Below are 20,769 nucleotides of genomic sequence, written 5' to 3' on the forward strand. Positions count from 1 at the left end.
TATTTCTGGTAGGCAGCTTCTGGGGCCCCTGCTCTTGGGGCCCCAGAACCTCGTCCACGAGTAAAAAAGAAATATAAAAAAAAAAATAAAAAAGAAAAAAAAAAAATATTTCTGGTAGCAAGGAGGCCTTCCTTCATCAAACCCAGGGGACCAGAAGACAGACATCTTCAATTCAACCCGACAATCACTTACTGAGTGATTCCTCGAATCCAATACTGTTAGGAAAACAAAAGACATGTAAGATACAATCTTAGCCCTCAGGAAGTTCACAGGCTACTCGAGAGAATGTAGATACACAGCAATCACTCAAGAGCGATACAGCATGTGACCACATATTCAGTCTCTGGCACTGCCTGGAGGTCAGCACTGAGCACCACTTGGAGTATGACCAATTGAATTAACTGGTGGCAACATCTCGTCCAGCTCTCTCAGAAAGAAGCAGCCCAGCCAAGGCCTCTCAGCCCCCGACTGAAAGGCAGGCAGCTGCTCCACGCTAGCGCTGACTTCACCTGGGGAAACAGAAGACACTTGAGGGAGGCCCCGAGACTGCAGCACCCAGGCCTCTCTGAAGCAATGAACTGGGCAGCAATTGTGCTGCTTGTGCCATGAGCCAGCGGCCAGGTAAGGACAAGAGGGGAGTCCTCAGGCTCTGCCCAGCCTTGGAGTCTCATACCATCCTCATCTAGAGCTCCTTCCCCCCAATAAGCCCTGCCCCCTGACATTCTCAGTTCCCTCAGGCCCCTCCCACTACAGCAAATGCAGAGGGTCCCCTAGAAGCAGCCCCTTTCAGAGTACACCAAGGACCACAGCCCCTCTGAGTACTCTTTACTCTGCCAGCCACCCGACGCGCCACGCTCCTGTGAGCCAGCACCGTATGCCCTCCAGAGCTAATTATAGGTCAGTGAGCTAGCAGGCCAGAGGGGGACAGATGGTGACTTCATGTGGCTGCAATACACACTCGTTCCTCCCTCTGACCCCACCCCCGTCCCCTCCATTTCTCCCAATTCCCTACTTGGGACCCAGACTCTGGGGCAGCTTTCACTCCCTCAGTCCTCTGGCTCCTCTCCACCCCTCCTCTCCAGTCCATGCACACACACTTCTATACCACCCAGTCACCACACCTTGTTTCTACAGCAACCCACCTACCAACCCACCACATAAAGGCCCAAAGAACCCCTGGGCACTAAAAGGCCTCTGCTAGCTCCCCCACATTTTCAAGCCTCCTTGGTACCCAGCTCCCTGGCCCCACCGGGCTTTCACCCCTGCCTCATCACCACCACAGCCCAACTACTCATCCTCTCACCTAGCTCTAGCCCTGCTATCCTTGGAGGCTCAGGAAGGACCTACAAGCTATGCCTGACAACTCTTTCCAACTCTAAGACTTCAGCAGTCCACTCATATTAGGGACCCAGGAGCCTGCCTGCCGTGCCCCGCCCCTCCCGTCCCTCCTTTACAACCCAGCTGCCAGACTTCATACGCTCCACGGTTCTGACATCATGCCATGCTCAGCAGCACACACCCAGACACCACTAGATGAGAATTCCCTTCCACACCCTCCTCTCCCACACACTTCCATCTTCCAGAAATGGCGTCTCCCACTGTGCAGAGTGTCTAGTGCATTCTTGGCCCCCAGTAACCATTGTGCTATTCATGATCTCATCACTTTGAGACACCAGTTATCCCAGGAAGCCTCCTCAGGCTGAGAAAATAACCAAGCTGTCCCTTTCGCTAAGGCAGCTTCCCTGGGACTACCTGGCCAGTTAATAGTGGTAGCGGGTGCTAGGTTGGAATCTGGTTCCAACAGCTGTTTGAAAGCATGTGGACACAGTTCTTTCTTTTCCTAATCCAATAGCAACGTAACAAGATGGGGGAGGGTGTTAACAGTATACCTACAACATTTGCCTACTACGTATATCTTTTAGCTGCTCCAGGGCCCCTAAATTGCCTTCAGAAGACCTAGCACCTTGCATAGCATCTGGCATACAGTAGGTATCCAATAAATGTTTGCTGGATGCTGAAAGTATTAGGTGCAGCTCCAACAACTCTGGAAAGGGCTATGGGAAGTCCCTGAAACCTGGCTCCTGGAGAGGCCCCTTAAGATCACACCAGGAGGGGATGACCACGCTAAGCAGAGCCTCCTTAACCTCTTGCTTTCCACACAGAAGAGCAGAACAGCCCCAACTCCCCTACCATCTAATGGAAACCACCAGGTGACATCAGCTCCTAGTGGCACCTTGTCCTGGATCCCTCTCCCTCAAAGAAAACCATCCACACACCACGTTTCCAAGTCCTCCAGCCTGACCTCTCTCTTCCCACCCACCATCGCAACCTCAAGATCTGTGCTGGGAAACATCCGTACTGCGTGGACGTAAATCAGCTCGGCACTCCCACCCTCCCAGTTCGGGCATCTCCATTCCAGCATCTCTTTCCTGTTGCGCCCACCCCCACCCACCCCACCCCCACCAGGCCTCGGGCTGGCCGCCCGCTCCTTCCACCCCACCGCCCTGGCACTGCGGAGACGGTGGCATCTCTGGCACAGGCTGAGGCTGGCAGTTCGAGGAATGGAGAGCCAGCGATAGCAACCGGGGGTGCTGAGGAACGCGGGAAGGCCCGAGACCCCCAAGAAGCGCGAAGACCTCAGCCCCTCAGAGGCGCGTGCCCAGAGGAGCGGCGCCGGCCCGGCAGCCGGGAGGCGCTTTCCCCAGACTCTCCTGCAGGGGAATGGGGGCGCAGTCCGCCCAGCTCCCAGCGGGGACGCGCCGACTCGGCCCCCGCCCCCGAAGCCGATGGGGCGGACTCCACGCCCTCCCCGCACACCCGGCATCGCCCCTCACCCTCGCCCCCAAGGGCACGGGGCACCGCGAAGGCCGGCGCGGGGCGGCGGAGGGGGCAGTCCCGACGCCGCCAGAGAGAGACAGCACACCCCGAGCAAAGACGGGCTGCTCCCCAGGCGCGCTACACAGACCCCTCCCCAAACTGTTGAGGAGACCTGGACGCGGGGAAGAGGCATCTCTCCCCCAGGCCAGGCTCCGGGCGCTCACCTGCCTGCAGTCGCCGAAGGCCGGGCAGCCGGGCTCGCAGGCAGCGGGAGCCGCCCCCGACCCGGGCAGCCGGACACGTCCTAGAGAGCCGGGCCGGCGCCGAGGTAGCTGCAGCCTCAGCCGCCCGAGCGCCCGGCCGCCAGGCCCCGCCCCCGCCCGCCGCGGACGCCCCGGGCCCGCCCCCGAGGGCGGGGCCTGGCCGCCTCTCCCGAGGCCACGCCTCCCGCCCCCGGGCGCTCTCCGGCCCTGGCACGTGACAGGGGCGCCGCTTTGAGGCTGCGCGCCATCTTGGTTCGGCCTCGAGAGTCCGACGAAGAGGCGGAGTGCCAGGGTTTTACCCGGCCTCGAGTAAGGCCTCCTGGCCCCAGAGTGCCGCGCCCATCCTGCCCCTTCCTTTGACCTCCCCCGGTTCCTAGTCTGGCAACCTGTTCCCTAAATTGGCTTCGGTCCAGGCCTTGTAATTGTGGCTGATGGTTTGTCACCTTTCACACCTGCTCTCTCCCACCCATTCGTGGCTTTTGCTTTGGGCGCACCGATTTTTTTAAGTGGAGAAACTTGAGACCCAAATACAGTTCTGTAGTAGTAGGCACTTCGGGGAATTGTGCCGCATGCCTCCAGGCACCTGGCTGTTCTAACACTGTTACTATGAAATGGAGTGTTCGTCTATTATATATACATAGTATGAAAACAGTCTCAAATGCCAAAATTCCTGACAAATTTTAGCTAAACCTCTCCATTTTCCTGAATTGCTCCCTTACCCTGTCCCCTGTGGCTATTAATGCATCTTTCCCAGCTGGTTTGTGAAGTTTCATCACAGTGCCTACTCAATCCTTTACCAATACCCAGTAAGCACTGATAGAAGTGTGAAGAATTTTTATATACATGCAATGTGTTCATATGTATGTATTTATAGATATATACACAGCATGTTCTATATCAGCAGCAAATGCTATAGTGGAGATCAGTGACACACATAACCTTTCATTTATTATTTTCCTCCAGTATAGTCACCATTTGGCACAGCAGGGGTGAGAATGGAAGCTAAATATGTATTGCTGTTGACCCTTGAACAACAGAGGTTTGAACTCTGCATATCCACGTATATGCAGATTTTCTTCCTCTTACACCACTCCTGAGACAGCAAGACCAACCCTTTCTCTCTTCCTGATCCTCCTCAGCCTACTGAACATGAAGATAACAAGGATGAAGACCTTTATGATGATCTACTTTCAGTTAACGAACAGTAAACATGTTTTCTCTTCCTTAACCATTTTGTTAGTAATATTTTTTCTCTAGCTTACTCTATTGTAAGAATATAGTGTATAATACATATAACATACAAAGTATGTGTTAATCAACAGTTTATATTATCAGTGAAGCTTCCAATCAACAGTAAGCTATTAAGTTTTGGAGAAATCAAAAGTTATACTCAGATTTCCAACTGTGCAGGACTCTGCACCCAACCCCTGTGTTGTTCAAGGGTCAACTGAATTTTGTTTGACCCTCAAACCAAAATCATAGTATATATTTAAGGAAATGAAAATTATAAAGCAGTTTTTAACATGTAGTCCAGTAAATTCCAACTCTTCTCCAGGTGGTCTGGGGTTCTCACCAAAAGGAAATTCCTGAGACACTTTAGATCCTTTTACTAATCATGTCTCCCTTAATACGAATCATGCTAGACAAGGCAGCTAAGCCAAGGTAGAGGAAGGCAGCAGCCATGATAACCACTGATAACATACTTTACCAAGTGTTTGGCAATATTTTGCTAAGAAAGAGCTGAGGCAATACCTAAGACTGTATCTGTCATCATAGCAAGGCGTTTGACACAAAAACTCAGAGTTGAGTCAGAATACAATAATTAAGCCAAATTTATTTCACTCCCTTTTTAAAAGTAACTCCTAAATGGGAGATATACAATGCACCAGGACAACTCCTTTCTACTGCATGGCATCTTTCGTCCAGGGAACTAAGGATTCTGTGCTTCTCTCCTCTTGCCTCAAAGAGGCAACTTTTGATTACAGATTTGCAAGGTGCTTATTGTCCTCAGGTTGTTTTATCACTTAAATGCCCAAATTTTTTCACTGATCCAGGCACACTCTCTGTGTGAACAGCTTTAATACCACCCTCAATGTGGGGTAAGGTTAGCTGTTAGTAGCAGTATTAAGCAGATGCTTCCTAAGAATATTCTTTAAATAGCAGACGGTGGGGAAGATAGTAAGGAAAAACAAGCTAATTTAGCAGTTTGGCTCACAGTAACTTCCCCCACAAGACTTTCCTTTTTAAAGAATACTGTTTTAATGCCCACCTCCTGGCTATATCCAACTAATATCCAGCTCATTGGTTAATCTGGAGGGTGGGAGGAGGGACAAGCAGCAAGATTATCTTCTTAGCAAACAAAAAACACCCATGATCCTCTTCTCAGAGTACACCAGCTATAGCAAGTCATTTGACCAACAGGAGGACATTAGCATTTCTGCATGGATGAAAGGCCAGGCTTCTGTAGGCACACAGAATGACAGCAGAAGCAGCACAGCGCGGGGCAGAGCAAAGTCACTAAACTAAGCGCTTATGGTTCAAGAGGCTGGTTTCAACATGCAATGCATTTTTTTAATGATCTTCAACATAATAAATGCCTTTCTAACAATTCAATGAAAGTACCACTATTTTGAAATAACTTTCTTGGTTTGTTTTACATTTAACTTAGAAACACATATTTAAAAGAGTTTTCATCAATCTTAGATACTTTTTAGGCTGATTAGGGATAAAGTATACCACAATCAAATTTTTACTCACCCTTTTACTTTTTTATTTATGTACACATTCTACCTACTCCCTTTTACCACCATCTACCACAAGAAAAATGAGACTGATCTTTTTAATTGTGGTTTTAACGAAAGACCTGGGTTGCAATCCTGGCTCTGCATTTACTGGTGTTATGAGTACAGTCACTCATTCAGTTTTCTCAACCAAAAAATCATTCCTTGCAAGACTGAGAATGAGAGATACTATGTAAAGTTCCTAGTACCAAGGGTACAAAGTCATCATCAGCAGTATCAGCCTCATGCAAAAAAATACCTAAAATTCAAAACTGGCAAAAGAATACGTATGCAATAAATATCCAAAAATTATTTTTTAAAAAAGATACACAAGTCAATCTTGTAAGATTCTGAAAACCCTGTCACCTGCTTTATTTCTAGAGAAGGGTAAAGAGAGAAGATAAAATATTCACTTGAATTTGAGGGGCAGCTAAATTGGAAGCAACAGGAGTAACAATTTTAGACCTCTAAAGTTCCTCTGATCCATAAAGGAATGCTGAAACTTCCTTGTTTGCAGATTTAAGAGTTTAATTTTTCCCTAGAGCAAGATCAACCATTTTCGCTGGGATAAAAGAATAAAGAACAAACTCAATAGCACCAAATGGGGTTTTAACACAGAAAACAGGGCCACTCCTTTCAAATGCAAATTTTACATTAAAATATGTTTATAAATCATAGTTGTTTTTCTTCTTGATTCAACACTTCTCCCTCCCCTAACAGGAGCCCCAGCAACCTGAGCATGTACATTACTAATCAAATATACAATCCAGCTGCCCCTTTCAAACTGGAATCTGATTACTAATGGACTAGACTCAGGGCTGCCCCCAAGGGATGGGAAGCAGTAACTATGCTCTCAGGGAGAATGGATACTGAGGATGCCACCAGTCAAAGAGTCGAACACTGTGCACTGGGTCCAAGATGACTTGTACACCCTGTTCACTGCGCAGTTTCCGACCACCATGGACAGGAGAATCTTGGAACACCAGTCTCACTCGATGATGCCGCATGTCCGTGCTCACATTGATCGTAAACTGAAAGGGAAAAGCAAATTCAGTAACCAACTCACACAACCTTGGTTTCCAACATCTCATTCTGAAATGAAACAGTACAGACATACTTTACACTGGCTGGACCACAAGATTAATCTCTAAGTTATACCACCAACACCTGTGTAAAGATATAAAAAATTAAGGATGATTTTATAAGGTCTTCTCAGCTTCATATATTTAAACTATTCTAAGAAAGCCTCACAAATGGATGAATAAATCAAGATACATGTACATAGACTATCATCAGAGCCAATATTTTAAAATTGGCTCGCAGCAGTAAGAGACAGCCTAAAGGGATTTTGATGAGACATTCTTAAGCAAGTCAAGCAAGATGCATGAAACATAAATCTGATCTGATTTTTTTGTAAAATAAAACACAAAATCTCTAAATGTGTATGTGTGTGTGTGTAGGTGGGTCAGTATAGAATTGTAGGAGTATGAAATACATGGCGTGTAAGTATATAACTAGGTCATTAAGGTGTCTTAACCTAGGGAGAGGAGACAGGTACTTATAATAAAAACTGTATGTATGACATAATCTCAATTATACAAAATTATTTAAAAGAGTGGGTATGTACATATTAACAGACACATACAAAGAAAAGTTCCCAAAAGATTAATTTCAGTTATAGGATAGTGGAAGTCTAAGTCACCTTCACTTTCTCAATATATTTTATGTGTTATTTAAATTCTTTACATGAAGCATGCATTTTTTATTTTACCATTAAAAAAAGCTATTTTCATTGTGGAAGGGGAACCCCATGTATCTCTGAATATAAGCCTAAAATACAGAAAAGACAAATTACATGAACTCTCCAGCTGCCAATCCAATAAAAATTTTTTTTTTTTTTTTTTAGACAGAGTCTCGCTTTCTTGCCTAGGCTAGAGTGAGTGCCGTGGCGTCAGCCTAGCTCACAGCAACCTCAGACTCCTGGGCTCAAGCATCCTCCTGCCTCAGCCTCCCAAGTAGCTGGGACTACAGGCATACGCCACCATGCCCGGCTGATTTTTATATTATATATATTAGTTGGCCAATTAAATTCTTTCTATTTTTATGGTAGAGACGGGGTCTCACTCAGGCTGGTTTTGAACTCCTGACCTTGAGCAATCCGCCCGACTCGGCCTCCCAGAGTGCTAGGATTACAGGCGTGAGTCACCTCGCCCGGCCGCAATAAAAATTTTTTAAAACCTGGAAAAAATATGCCAGAGGCACATACACTGTTTACTAATCTAATTCTCAGCTAGGCATTGAACAGTGACAGCATCACACAAAGGACAGAGCTGAGCTGGTCACCCTATGTTTTACTATCCCATTTATAACCCCGTATATATGCCTCAAGGTCCTGACATACAGCACTCATATATATGTCTCATCATTATTCCTAACAGGATAATGTTTCTCAATCATTAATGATCACTACACATGAAAATATAAAAACATTCCCTGTCCTACAGAGAAGTTAAAAGAGGTAAAACATTCTCAGACAGAATCAACATCTCCACAAATCTGTCTGTTCCTAATACACATGTCTGATTTCAGACTTATTTTTATTATTCTTCAAAGATTTCTCCCCTTAATGGTTAAATTTATAAATCTCTATCAAATCTTACATATAATGAGAGTCTATAAAAGAACTGAGGATGACATCCTGAGTCTCTACTTACCAGGGTAAATATCATTCCCATGACAATTGGAATAAAGATGAAATTGAGGGTGGTGACCTGCAGTAGGCAGCAGTCCTGATCTGGGTTGGTATGAACATCTTCATACTGAATGGGAGGCTGTAATCCTCCCATACACTTGCTCTTTAACCTAGGGGACTGAAGAGAACTGAGAAATAATCTAATGGCTTAGAACTGTGGTCCCTAAACCCTGGGCCATGACCCATTACCGATCCATGGCCTGTTAGGAAACAGGCTGTGCATCACCACCCAAGCTCCACATCACATACCCCCACCCCATGACACCCCATCCCATCGCCAGTCTGTGGAAAAACTATCTTCCATGAAACCGGCCCCTGGTGCTAAAAAGGTTGGGGACCACTGGCTTAGAAGAAATGTATATGGCTCTAATTCTCCATCAGTGAAAATCCTATGGCTCAACTAAAGCTAGCAAGATATACTCTTTCTGTTATTTACTCTCTCTTTATATACATATCAGTTTCTATACAGAGATCAAAGAAAACTGACCTTTGAAAAAATCAGAAATATATTTGAATGAGCAAATATGGCAATGGGTTTATGCTTCATTTACATGGTACTCCTTGACATCTGATAAAAAATGGAAACTAATAGTCTCTATTAGAGGCTATCCAATGTTTGAAAGATTACAAATTCCTTATAACTTGTCAAACTCCAAGGAACACCTGCTGCACTACAGGGATGGAAGCAGAAGTGGCCGCCTAATTCTAGGCACCATAAAATAAAGGAGTTACAAGTCTCAGAACTAAAGGAAATCTCTGCATTCCCTTTCCAGCAGTAATCCTGGTCTCTCCTTGTCACATTTCACCACTGCTAAGACTGCCCTCAGTCCCTTCCAGAAAGGTCCTCTGTGAACTTTCTACTAATGTCTAATGTATATCACAGATTTGGGGGATCTTATTAAATGCAAAATACCAGTGCCAAAATTCCTCCTTACACCCGTTTTTGAAATAAATCAACATGAAAATACGGTTTACTTCAATTATAAACTTATCAGTAGCCCACCTGCCATCAGTTGAGAGATAACTAACTATATTTATAATGTGTCTCATCAGTGACATACTAAGTAGAGATGACAAGTGAAAAAAAAGAGGCTACTAAAGATTAAAAGCCTTTTTTGCAATCCCTCTCCTCATGGTTTCCCCAAATTACCTCAAACATAAGACTATATAAATTATTGTTTACAAATACACTAGGTTTGAACAGCAGCAACAAAATTAAGGCAAATAACTTCAGTATATTGGTACAGTAAGTTTTTCCCCTTTTTGTCATTTTTTAAGTCTTCAAATATACAGAAAAGTTAATTAATTAGTGCTATAAACTTCTATATACACTCTATCATTGGATATTTTGCCATCTTTAATCCCCCCCATTAAACACACATATAAAAATCATACACACTCTGGAAGAAAAGGGGTGCAAAGTCACTTGAAAGTAACATTTATACTTCATCCTTAAATAATTCATCACAAATAGACACTCACACATAACCATAACATCATTATCACACATAAGAAAATTATTTGTAATTTCCACAGCATATTCAAATTCAAATTTCCTTAACTGCCCCAAAATGTCTTTTATAGTTCTATTTTTTGGGGGGGCGGGGCGGAGGACAGATGTCTCACTCTGTAGCCCTAGCTAGATTGGCTAGAGTGTAGTGGCATCATTGTAGCTCACTGCAACCCCAAACTCCTGGGCTCCTGGGCTTAAGCAATCCTCCTGTCTCAGCCTCCAGAGTAGCTGGGACTACAGGTACATGCCACTATACCCAGCTAATTTTTCTATTTTTTTGTATAGAAAATTTGTTTGTCTCACTCTTGATCAAGCTGGCCTTGAACTCCTGAACTCGAGGAATCCTCCTGCCTCAGCCTCCTAGAGTGCTAGGATTACAGGTATGAGCCACTGCACCTGGCCAGGCTCTTTGTTCTGATCTAGGATTCATTCAAGGTTTACTCTACAGTAAGTGGTTATCTTTGTGTCTTTCAATATAGAATAGTTCTTCCTTCCTTTTCTTTTCATGGCATTACAAGTTGAGTATCCCTTATTCACAAGGGAGGAGCCCTCATAACCTCATAACCCAAAATGTTTAGGACCAGAAGTGTTTTGGATTTTTTCAAAATTTTGGAAAATCTGCCTTATACCAGTTGAGCATCTGAAATCCAAAATGTTCCAATGTGCATCTTGTCAGTACTCAAAAAGTTTCAAATTTTGAAGCATTTCAGATTTTGCATTTTTGTTTTTGGAATGCTCAACATGTACTATAAGTTCTGAAATACATTATTTGATTTTAATAAGCCACTTTCATGCCTAGTATTGTGGTTTGAATATTTGTGTCCCCTCCAAAATTCATGCTGTGACTTAATCTCCAATGCAACACTATTAAGAGGGGGCCTTTACTACACAATTAGGTTATGAGGGCTCCTCCCTTGTGAATGGGATTATGGTCAAAGAGTCTTCACAATGGATTTGGCCCCTTTTTGGCCTTCTACCTTCCACTAGGGAAGGACAAAGTTTTCCTCCTTTCTGGAGAATGCAACAAGGGGCCATCTTGGAAACAGAGAGACCAGGCCCTTGATCTTGGACTTCGCAACACCCAGAACTTTGAGGAAATAAATTTCTGTCCTTTATAAATTACAGTCTACTGTACTTTGTTATAGCAACACAAACGGACTAAGAAAGACACCCATCTATTAGAACAAAATATTACCTGAAAAACAAAGAGAAGACCACATACCTGCTTTTTGAACTTGAAGTTGAATTCCCACATTGGTTCCTGTCTGTTCCCAACTATCTTTCTGCACCAGAAAAGTAAGCACTGTAAGAAAGTAAAAATAAACTAAACTGAGAAAAAAGAAAAAAAATCAAAATACATTATAAGGTAATAAAAAATAATCAGCAAAAGCCTCTGTTTGACAGCTCTAAAGCCAGCCACAGTCTTAATGCGGAGATTTTACTTTGGCTCAGATAGACCCCCAACTCGACACCGGTGCAACATGGAAACAGACAATCCCAGGGCTGCTTAGTAAGCAGAAGAGGGACCAGTACAAGTCAACCTCAAAGGCTACTGACATTAACCTCTATTGTTCTCATCTTTAAAGACAGAAAGAAACATGGTATGTAGAGACTGGGGCATTCTCTGATTCACCAGGCCAGTCCGCTACATTAAAATGTAAGGGCAGCTAGTAGCCACCAAGCAAGATGATAACAAGACCATAAGGCAGCCAGGGAAGGCTGGCCCTGTAATAGAAGCAAACTGCTCAGGACTTTCTGGGAGCAGACAGCCAGTATGGAAACGACTGAGCTAGGCTGAATTTAGTCTAGAGTAAGCCCCTCAATGAAAGTCAGGCTACAGCTAGGGTTAAGCACAAGAAGTGAAGTACCTCCCAGGGGATAAGGGGTGGGTCGTCCGCCGTGCCAGCTGTCCTGCCCTTCAGACATGCCCTGTACGTCCTGCTGTTCCATCAAAATTAATGGGCTTGGCTTTAAGGGGAAAACACTTCTGCTGCCATCACAACGGCTCCAGTGTCCCACACAAGCTATGCTACTGAAAAGAGAGAGAGGGGGAATCAAATGCGAAAAGCTGGAGTCTAGGAACATGGGACTTCCTTTAGGCATGCTGGCAACTCCCTGAATGCCATGCGATTGTGGGTATACAAGTGGCAAGGCCATGCATGGGACACCTGCCACTGCAGGTCCCACATCCTCTTCAGAAGATCTCTACCAAGGCACAAAAGCAGCAGCCACATGGCCTGGGCTTACTATCTGGGTGAAGACCTTAGTTTTCATTGCACTTTGGCTTTATATAGTCCACTTCAAAAAATTAATATACAGTGACAGGGACATAAAGGTATGGGTATTTTAGAATTTAGGCAGTAGCACTTGCATTGTGCACTGGAGCCGCTAAGATGTGTCAAGCATGAGGAGTTTGCCCAATGCTGCTCTGCTCCCAGCAATTGCTTCACTCCTGGCATGACTAACTTAGGGATGATCCCCACCCTCACCAGTTAGTCTGATACTATCAAATGTTTCTGGGGAGAGGGACACTGTAAATGTGAGGTGATACACTGTACACTCATATTACAAGCAGAAGCAGCTGCCGGGTGAAATCCTACTCTCCCAGCATTCTACTCCTGCCCTAAATCCACGAGCTAGCATGATATTACATACAGCTCAGCCAATGGCCCTGACCACCTCGCCTGGGGGGGGGAGATCTTGATAATCTTGAAATCAATAGTACCCTTTTAAATTAATATGTATCAGGTAGAATATTATCACACTAGAGCTAAACTAAGGGAAAAGAATCATTATATAATGTCCGTTACCATAAAAACAAAGTATAAGAGAATGAGAAGTACTATAGAACATCAGATTGTGGGTAGAAACAGAGTAATAAAAATTATCTAGAAACTCGAATTTATGAAATTTAGACAATGGTATCACCTGAATAGAAAAGGGCTGAGACATCAACTTGCCTAAATAATCATATCTGCTATGTTAGTCTAGATTTCAGTAAGGGAAAGAGAGAATGGACCAAAGGCTAGCAGACCTATTTATAAATCAGAAGAATGCTGGAAACTTGAATATAATGTAGGAGTATAAAATACTGGAGAAATCCTGAATTTAAAATAGCCTAAAACACAGGAAGAATTTTAGAGAACTAAGGTCTATGAATCAGAGTACCTTATAATCTCTGAGACAACCTACTACAGAGCCTGGCAACAGGCTGGCACAGGGCAATTAGTAAATGCTAAAGAAGTAAAGCCTACACGAGAATCCTTTAAGGAGTTCAATAAAGGGGAATCTCAGATGTCAAGGTCACATTAAAAAAATTAGTGAGTTGTTCACATTATATCTTTGTACCATGATTGAAAGTACCTTTTAAAAATTATAGCATATAGCTACCATTTGAGTTGTACTCTTCCTAGCCTAAACCATCAAAACCATTATATCTGAAGTGGTCCAATGTACAATGCGTGAAAATAAATTAAAATAAAAAAAATAAGGAATACACTAAAAGCACAAGAAAGCTTTAAGATAAAGATAAGTCAGAGCAGCATAGTGGGAATGTCTTGGAGAAGTGAAAGCTCTGAGCCCTGAAGTTTACATTAGGCCATTAGCAGCCTGGGACCTATAGCCCTCCCCATCAAAGAAGCTGGAGACAAGCCATAGTAACAGGCCCACCATACAAGAGTCCATTAGTCAAACCCCAACACTAATTCTCACTTACTTTGGAATTCTTTAATGTGCTGGGAGTGCTTTCTGGAATGGCTGGATTCTTGGAGATTCGAGCAGCAAATGGCTCATACATATGGTACAAAGATCGGATCACACATGCCCGGAGACAGCGCAGCTTCTCCATTGATTCTGGTCGCAGGCGCAAAGGCAGAGAAGCATCCAGCGTGTAGTGCCTGAAACAGGACACATTACTCCTACCAATATGTGACCTGTCTCTCCAGCTGTAGGTCTTGGTCTCTGTATGAACTCTACTGCGCTATTATACAGGCCAGTAGTTAGCTTGTCTTCAGTGCTCATACGTAGACAAATCACCATCTCAACCTCTCAGCAACTTCTGCTTCTTTGCCTTGTAATCCTATACTTCTCCGTCCATTTTAAAAGGTTAAATCCTCACTCTTTCACTATACAAAAAAGCAGCTCTCTGAATTGATACCAGTAGAATATACTTTACTTGCTGAAATTGAACCTGTACTGGAGAAGAGCCATCAGGTTCTCCTGTCAGATGTCTCAGCAAGTTCTCTACTCCTACTTCAACACCCCTTCCCACCACAGCTTTACTGACAGTTTACAATATCCACCATACATCCACACCAAGCATCAAAAGCTAGCCTTTTTACTAATCATATAATTTACTCACTCCTCACCACTACAACTATACATAGGACAGCACAAACACTAAAACTATGATACTTCAAGATGACCAGCAAATCCAAGAAACAACTAATCTAGTTGGAAAGATAAGCAGACTGGCATCTGTAGCTTTTGAACATTCTAGCTAAAATAAACCTCTAAGGAGTCAAGACAGTTCCTTCTGACACCTGATGCAAAACTTTTTGCTGGAAGTGGATACTGGGAAGTAAGAAAGGAAGCAACCACAGGGAAGACAGATAACTGGATAATTAGTAATATCAAATTTAAATTAGAGAGGGTCTCAAGGAGTCCAAAGCTAGGGTCATGCCCAGACATGGAACAGAAAAAGTACAAAGAGGTCATCATCCAGTGAGCAGCTCCAAATCACAAACAGCAATTAAATCAGCTACACAGATAACGGAGTGAGTTCTCTGTGGTCGCACCTTCGGTACAACCTGGTCCAAAAGGCAGCAGTGCAAGTGACAGTCCAGGCATTCTTACAAATCAGGGAAAAATTCACAATGTCCTCAGGACGGATGTAGGAGGCCAGCAAAAGCCAAATATCCATGGGATACTCTTCTCCTCCAGCTCCGTCCAGGTCTTCTGAAACAGAAATAGGAATAATAATCTTTGATATTCTACTACACACATATCTAAAGACACTCAATCATTTCAACTCTCCCAGGGCTTGCAATGTTAAGAAAAAGGTTTTAAATAGGTCCAAGGAAGCCCCTCACACTTGTCATTTCCCATTTTGCCTAGTTGCTAGAAACTTTTCTCCTATTGCTCAAGTGAATAGATATTGTCCTTAAGACCTTTATTTCATGACAATTTACAACCTAGTTTGAAGTTTTCAAAGTGCCTTTGTATACACTAATCATTCAACTCTAATAATTCTTCAATGGAAATAAGGAAAATATTATCGTGTCCATCTTACTAATAAGAAAAAAGAACCTTGCCACCTAGTCAAGGTAAACAGAACCCAGGTTTTCTGACGCCAAATTCCAGCTGCACACTATAAACCCTGTCTTTGACTTCCTTCCAAGTCCCTACTCACCAAACATTTTGTTCAGTTTGGTCACATAAAAAACAAAATTGACTTTAAAATAGTACGAGGAAACTTCAAAGTGCAAACTAAATAGGACACTAGATAAATTACAGTGCATTCTTATAATCTGTAACCTGTTATCTATTAAATAAGCTGTTTAGAGATAACCTTATCTGTAAACCTGTTTATTTTCTTCTAGTTTCATTGCCAGTTTGACCTATGATCCCAGCCAGAGGCATTCAGTCACTCCCAGACAATGTATCACTAACTACTCCTCCTTCAGAACTCATTAGTGTTAATTCTCTTGACCCTGAGGTCCCCTATACTTCTCAGGTGCAGGTAACAACACACACCCTTGTAAAGATACCTAAATCTGGACTAATCCTAACCGTAACCTTTATTTTAGACATAGTCATAAACTGTCCTAAAACCAGCCTTCTTTCCTGGGCAAAAAGCCCCTACACTACCTTCCCCAAAGTTATCTCTGATCTTCTAGCTAACTGCTTCCTACAGCTCTATGAGTCTTGTTCTTGCATTAGGTCAGGTTCTTGCATTAGGTTTTTCACAACAGAGAGCAGCATGTCTAAAACAACATCCTCTTTTCTGGTTCCTATCTATTCTTTTAATTTCCAGTAACCATTCCAAGGCTCAGTCTACCATGTCTGGGACCCCACCTTCTCCCACATTAAATCTTCTTTCTCTGAAAGGAAAAAAACTATCAGAATTTCCTCTACTGAGACCCATAAGGACTATTACAAAGCAAATTGCTATCAAAAATTTTCTGTCTTAAGAGACAAAATTCAGTAAATACTGAAGAATTGCCAGTGTTTTACACATAATTACAGAATTTAATAATTACAGAATAAATAGGAAATTTCAAATGAGGGAAATAGAATCAGTAAAGGTAAGCTTCATGCAGATAAGTCACAAAGGACATGAAGAATTTTGATAGGCATAGATTAAGAAGAAAAGCACATGAAATAAAGAGCTAACACGAAGCCAAGGACTTAGAAAAATAAAATGTATGAGGGCAATAAAAACAAAAGTCTAACAAGATTTTCATAATGTTAAGTCTTTAGATGTGATAATGGTATTTCTAAGAGTACTTATCTTTTGGTAATAACTACTACAATATTTACAGAGATAATGATAGGATATCAGGAAATTTTTTCAAAATAATCCAGAGTGTGTGTGAAGGGGTAGTGGAATAATGTTTGAAACAAAAAGAGCCATGAATTGATAATTGTTGAAGCTGGGTAATGGCTACATAGGGCTATTCTCTCTTTTTGTATATGTTTCATTAAAAAGGAAGCTAAAAGAAAGAAAACCCAGTCTGGCTAGAATGGAGGAACCTAATGGGGGTAAAGTGGAGCAAGAGAGCAAAAGATGAATCTGTATGCCACAAATCATATATTTGATAAGGGACTGGTATCCTGAATATATAAAGAAGTCTTACAACTCAATAATTAAAAAATAACCCAATTTAAAAATGGGCAAAGGATTTGAATAGACATTTTTCCAAGGAAGATACACAAATGGCCAAAAAGCACGTGAAAAGATGCTCAACATCATTTGCCATTCACATCCACTATAATTTAAAAATTCAGGCCAGGCTGGGTGGTTCATGCCTGTAATTCCAGCACTTTGGGAGGTTGAGGCAGGAGAACCACTTAAGGCCACGAGTTCAAGACCAGCCTGAGCAACATAGCAAGACCCCGTCTCTACAAAAAAAAAAATTTTTTTAATTAGCTAGGCATGGTGGCACACACCTGTAGTCCTAGCTAGTTGGGAGGCTGAGGCAGGAGGATCACTTGAGCCCAAGAGTTCAGGGTTACAGTGAGTTATGATTGTGCCACTGTACTCCAGTCTGGTGACAAAGTAAGATCCTATCTCTAAAACTTTAAATCTACATTTAAAAAAAGGAAACAACTTAAAAAGTCAGACAATAACAAGTGTTGGTGAGGATGTGCAAAAATTGGAACACTTATATATTGCTGGTGGGAATATAAATGGTACAGCCACTTTGTAAGACAGTTTGGCAATTCCCCAAAATAAGTTAAACAGAGTTTTCATATGATCCAGTAATTTCACTCCTACCTAACCAAATGAAAGTATACATCCACTTAAAAACCTATATGTGAATATTTATAGCAGCATTATTCATAATAGACAAACAAAAGACAATAAAAAGGAATAAGATACTAATACATGCTACAATATGAACTTTAAAAACATTAGCTAAGGGAAAGAAGTCAGACACAAAAGACCACATATCATATGATTCCATTTATATGAAATGTCCAGAATAGGTAAATCTATAAAGACAGAAAGTAGATTAGTGGTTACCCAGGGTTGGGGACAGGGTTTGGGAGGGAATGAAGAGGGATGCTAATAAGTATGGGATTTCTTTTGGAAATGTTCTAAATTTAGATCATGTTGATGGGTACACAATTCTGTGAACAAACTAAAACCACTGAATCGTACAATTTAAATGAATGAACTCTATCTCAATAAAGATTTTTTTAACAAAAAATTTGAGGAGAATGTATCCAAAAAAAATTTTAAAACCCCAAGACAATTCCCTAATAGAATAGTGATGGTAAGCATGGATTTTAAGTGAGAAATTAAGGACAAACAAGTGTGAAGAATGTCAATATAGGTTGAGTACCCCTTATCCGAAATGCTTGGAATCAGATGTTTCAGATTTTGGCTTTTTCAAGATTTTGGAATACTTGCATTATACTTACTAGTTGAGCATCCCTCATCGAAAAATCAGAAATCCAAAATGCTCCAATGGGCATTTCCTTTGAGCATCATGTTGGTGCTCAAAAAATTTCAGCTTTTGGAGCATTTTGGATTTTGTATTTGGAATGCTCAAACTACGTTAACGTTTGGATCCTGAAAGAGAGATATCACTGGCAATAACTGATATAACTGTAAAGCAATCTCAGTTCATTAATTTATTCTTTCAATATATACTAACATATATAAATATCTGTCACCTGATTCTCAAGTAGAGGTGAAACCAAAAATACACACATCATTTATTACTTATCAGCTTCCCCCTAAACCTAGCTGATCATCAGAACCACTTTAGTTTTAAGAATTCCAAAAGATTCTGACTCATTAAGTCCAGAGCAAAATATGGAACCTGAATGATGGTTTGGCATGTTATATAATATCAGTTTATTATTCTTTGTTTCATTTGTATAAGTATTATCACCATTAAGACCTAAACATCACATACTTTTCTATTTCCCACAGTACCTATTAGACATGAAACAGACATTAATAACTGCAGAACATTTAAAAGCCCATGATAATATCTAAGTTTATGTGAAATAAAACTGGTTTCATAAAATCCACATATTTGGGGAAACATTTTTTCATCATATCTCTGCCTCCTTACACATTCAGAAATCCAGAAATGCAAAGGCTTTTTGTTTTCACATTGCTATGTGGGTTTTTACCTAATAATAACATGTACTCAATGAATGTCCAGTTCACAGCTCCAGAATCTACTAACTCTTACCAATTCCTTCCCTTTTAAATTTAGACAAAAGCAAAAAGCTCAAGAGTGTTAAACCCTGTCCCACTACCAAGATTTTAGTTGAGAGCCATGTTTTCTCCAAACTCCCCTGGTGTTGCTTCTTACATCTCCCTTTGTGCTACTGAGAAAGTAACAGCTTCAATTTATCACCATAGACAGGACTAACAAGCCAAAAGAGAGCAAGCCCTCCTACCTTTGTGCCTTTTGCTTTTCTTTTTTCTGGAGACGGTTCTCTCATGGATGCTTTCCTCCTGGGCATCCATCTCATCACTGCTGTCGATGATGTCACAGGGCTCACCAGCCCCAGAAAGCGCTTCCTCTGCAGGAACCTGGGAAGCTTCCAAGCCACAAAGAGATTTTACTAGAAGAAAATAAGGGAGAATGAGATGGCACACAGTTCCACCCAGAAATACAAACAACTTAGCCAAGATACCAGCAGCCATAAGGAAAAGGGGAAAAAAAAATGTGAGTCTGCTAGAGAAAGCTGAGACTCTGTCACCAAGTTTAAAAAAAAAAAAAAAGAAGAAATTTTAGTATATGAAACACAAAAAATTGGAAAGCAATGGACCAAAAGACTCCTTAAAAGTGCTGACTTCAGCACTGAAGGGAGTGCATAATTCTTCCACTATGAACCCTGCAGGATAAAACAAAAGGTTGAGTTGTATTCTCGTAAGTTCTGAGGAGCAATGTGTAAGAGAAATTGGATCCAATTTAACCCTGGTACTAGGCTGGAGACTGTGTCATAAAATACATGTCCTGGGGACCCATGCATAAAAAGCTTGAAAGCCAGAAAAACACCAGAAAAGGTAAAGAGCACTCCAAGGTTATTTACACAAGGAAGCAAACTGCAGAGTAAAACATATGTGAACTACAGGAAAGAGATTACTGCCCAAGAAGAAAGGAGTGAAAACTTAAAAAAGAGTATACAAACATTTTTTTAAATGCAAAGGCAAAAATAAAATATTTCTGCTACTCTTGGCTAATCCTCCCCCACCCCCAACGTATGAGTAAACATTGAGAAAAGCAAACATGTTTATGGGAAGATGCCCAGAGGACTGCAAGGAGAACACTGAGGCAGAATCCCGTGAAAATAAAACACCTAGGCCTGAGCCTTAAAAGGCTCACCGAACGCTTACCTTCCTGCTGCACAGCGTTGGCGACGGCTTTCTTGACTCGTCCAGACCTCACGACTGCCGGATCCGAGTTGGCATAATCCGCCACGGTCACTGAAACACAGCACCAACCCTCCAGGAAGAGGCCTCTCTTCAGTGTCTTCCCGCCTTCCCCTTCCCCTTCCCCTCCTCGCTCTAGGTCCCGGGCCCGAGCCGCCCTCACACCGCAGGCAGGAGAGCGCTCGGCGCGGCACGGTCCAGCCCCTTCCCGCCACTAGACCCTAGTCTTTGAGCGTCCCTGCCCCTTTGCCCACCTCGACCGGAGCAGGCGTCGTGGGCCCGGAATTTGAGTCGCTTTCCTCTCTTGGGCATGGCGACCGCGTCGGGGCGAGGCCGGTCTAGCGGGCCGGGACCCCGGGCCATGTCTCGAGCCGGTGAGCCTGCCCCGGGAGCCGCAGGCCAGCTCCGCCCGGCTCCGCGGCCATCCCTCACCGGAGGCTGCTGCTCTCGCGAGGATTTAGGCCAGGATTCCAAGTCGCGCTGGTGGCCGACGCCCCTCTTCGGAAACCAATCACCTCCAG

General features: G+C 42.8%; 2 protein-coding genes across 13 annotated transcripts in view; both read right to left on the reverse strand.

The window, feature by feature from the left end:
• PPFIA4 (PPFI scaffold protein A4) overlaps positions 1-3,181 on the reverse strand; it is a 49,243-nt gene extending 46,062 nt beyond the window's left edge. For 6 of the 8 annotated variants that reach the window (XR_001148805.2, XR_001148804.2, XR_001148802.2 and 3 more), the window contains exon 1: positions 3,042-3,164. The gene's annotated coding sequence lies outside the window, so the exon portion shown is untranslated. Of the gene's footprint in view, positions 1-3,041 lie in introns of all 8 variants that reach the window. The other 2 variants (XM_012744409.2, XM_012744408.2) reach the window with 1 other exon arrangement.
• A 1,707-nt stretch (positions 3,182-4,888) lies between these two features.
• TMEM183A (transmembrane protein 183A) lies at positions 4,889-20,706 on the reverse strand. Of its 5 annotated transcripts, XM_012744414.3 has the most exons (9): positions 20,503-20,706; positions 20,213-20,302; positions 19,270-19,437; positions 14,922-15,081; positions 13,841-14,021; positions 11,348-11,428; positions 8,575-8,730; positions 6,978-7,027; positions 6,764-6,891 (listed from the first exon to the last, which is right to left on the reverse strand). In XM_012744414.3, the coding sequence occupies exons 1-8, from the start codon at positions 20,609-20,611 to the stop codon at positions 7,013-7,015; spliced, it is 960 nt and encodes a 319-aa protein (XP_012599868.2). In that variant the 5' UTR covers positions 20,612-20,706; the 3' UTR covers positions 6,764-6,891; positions 6,978-7,012. The 5 variants fall into 5 exon arrangements, 4 of the variants coding, with proteins under 4 accessions (XP_012599867.2, XP_012599866.2, XP_012599868.2 ...); XM_012744413.3 differs by lacking the exon at positions 6,978-7,027 and having other exon boundaries at positions 4,889-6,891; positions 14,922-15,078; XM_012744412.3 differs by lacking the exon at positions 6,978-7,027 and having other exon boundaries at positions 4,889-6,891.
• Positions 20,707-20,769: the final 63 nt, after the last annotated feature.

Source organism: Microcebus murinus, chromosome 23 (assembly GCF_040939455.1).
Source record: "Microcebus murinus isolate Inina chromosome 23, M.murinus_Inina_mat1.0, whole genome shotgun sequence".
Classification (NCBI taxonomy): domain Eukaryota; kingdom Metazoa; phylum Chordata; class Mammalia; order Primates; family Cheirogaleidae; genus Microcebus; species Microcebus murinus.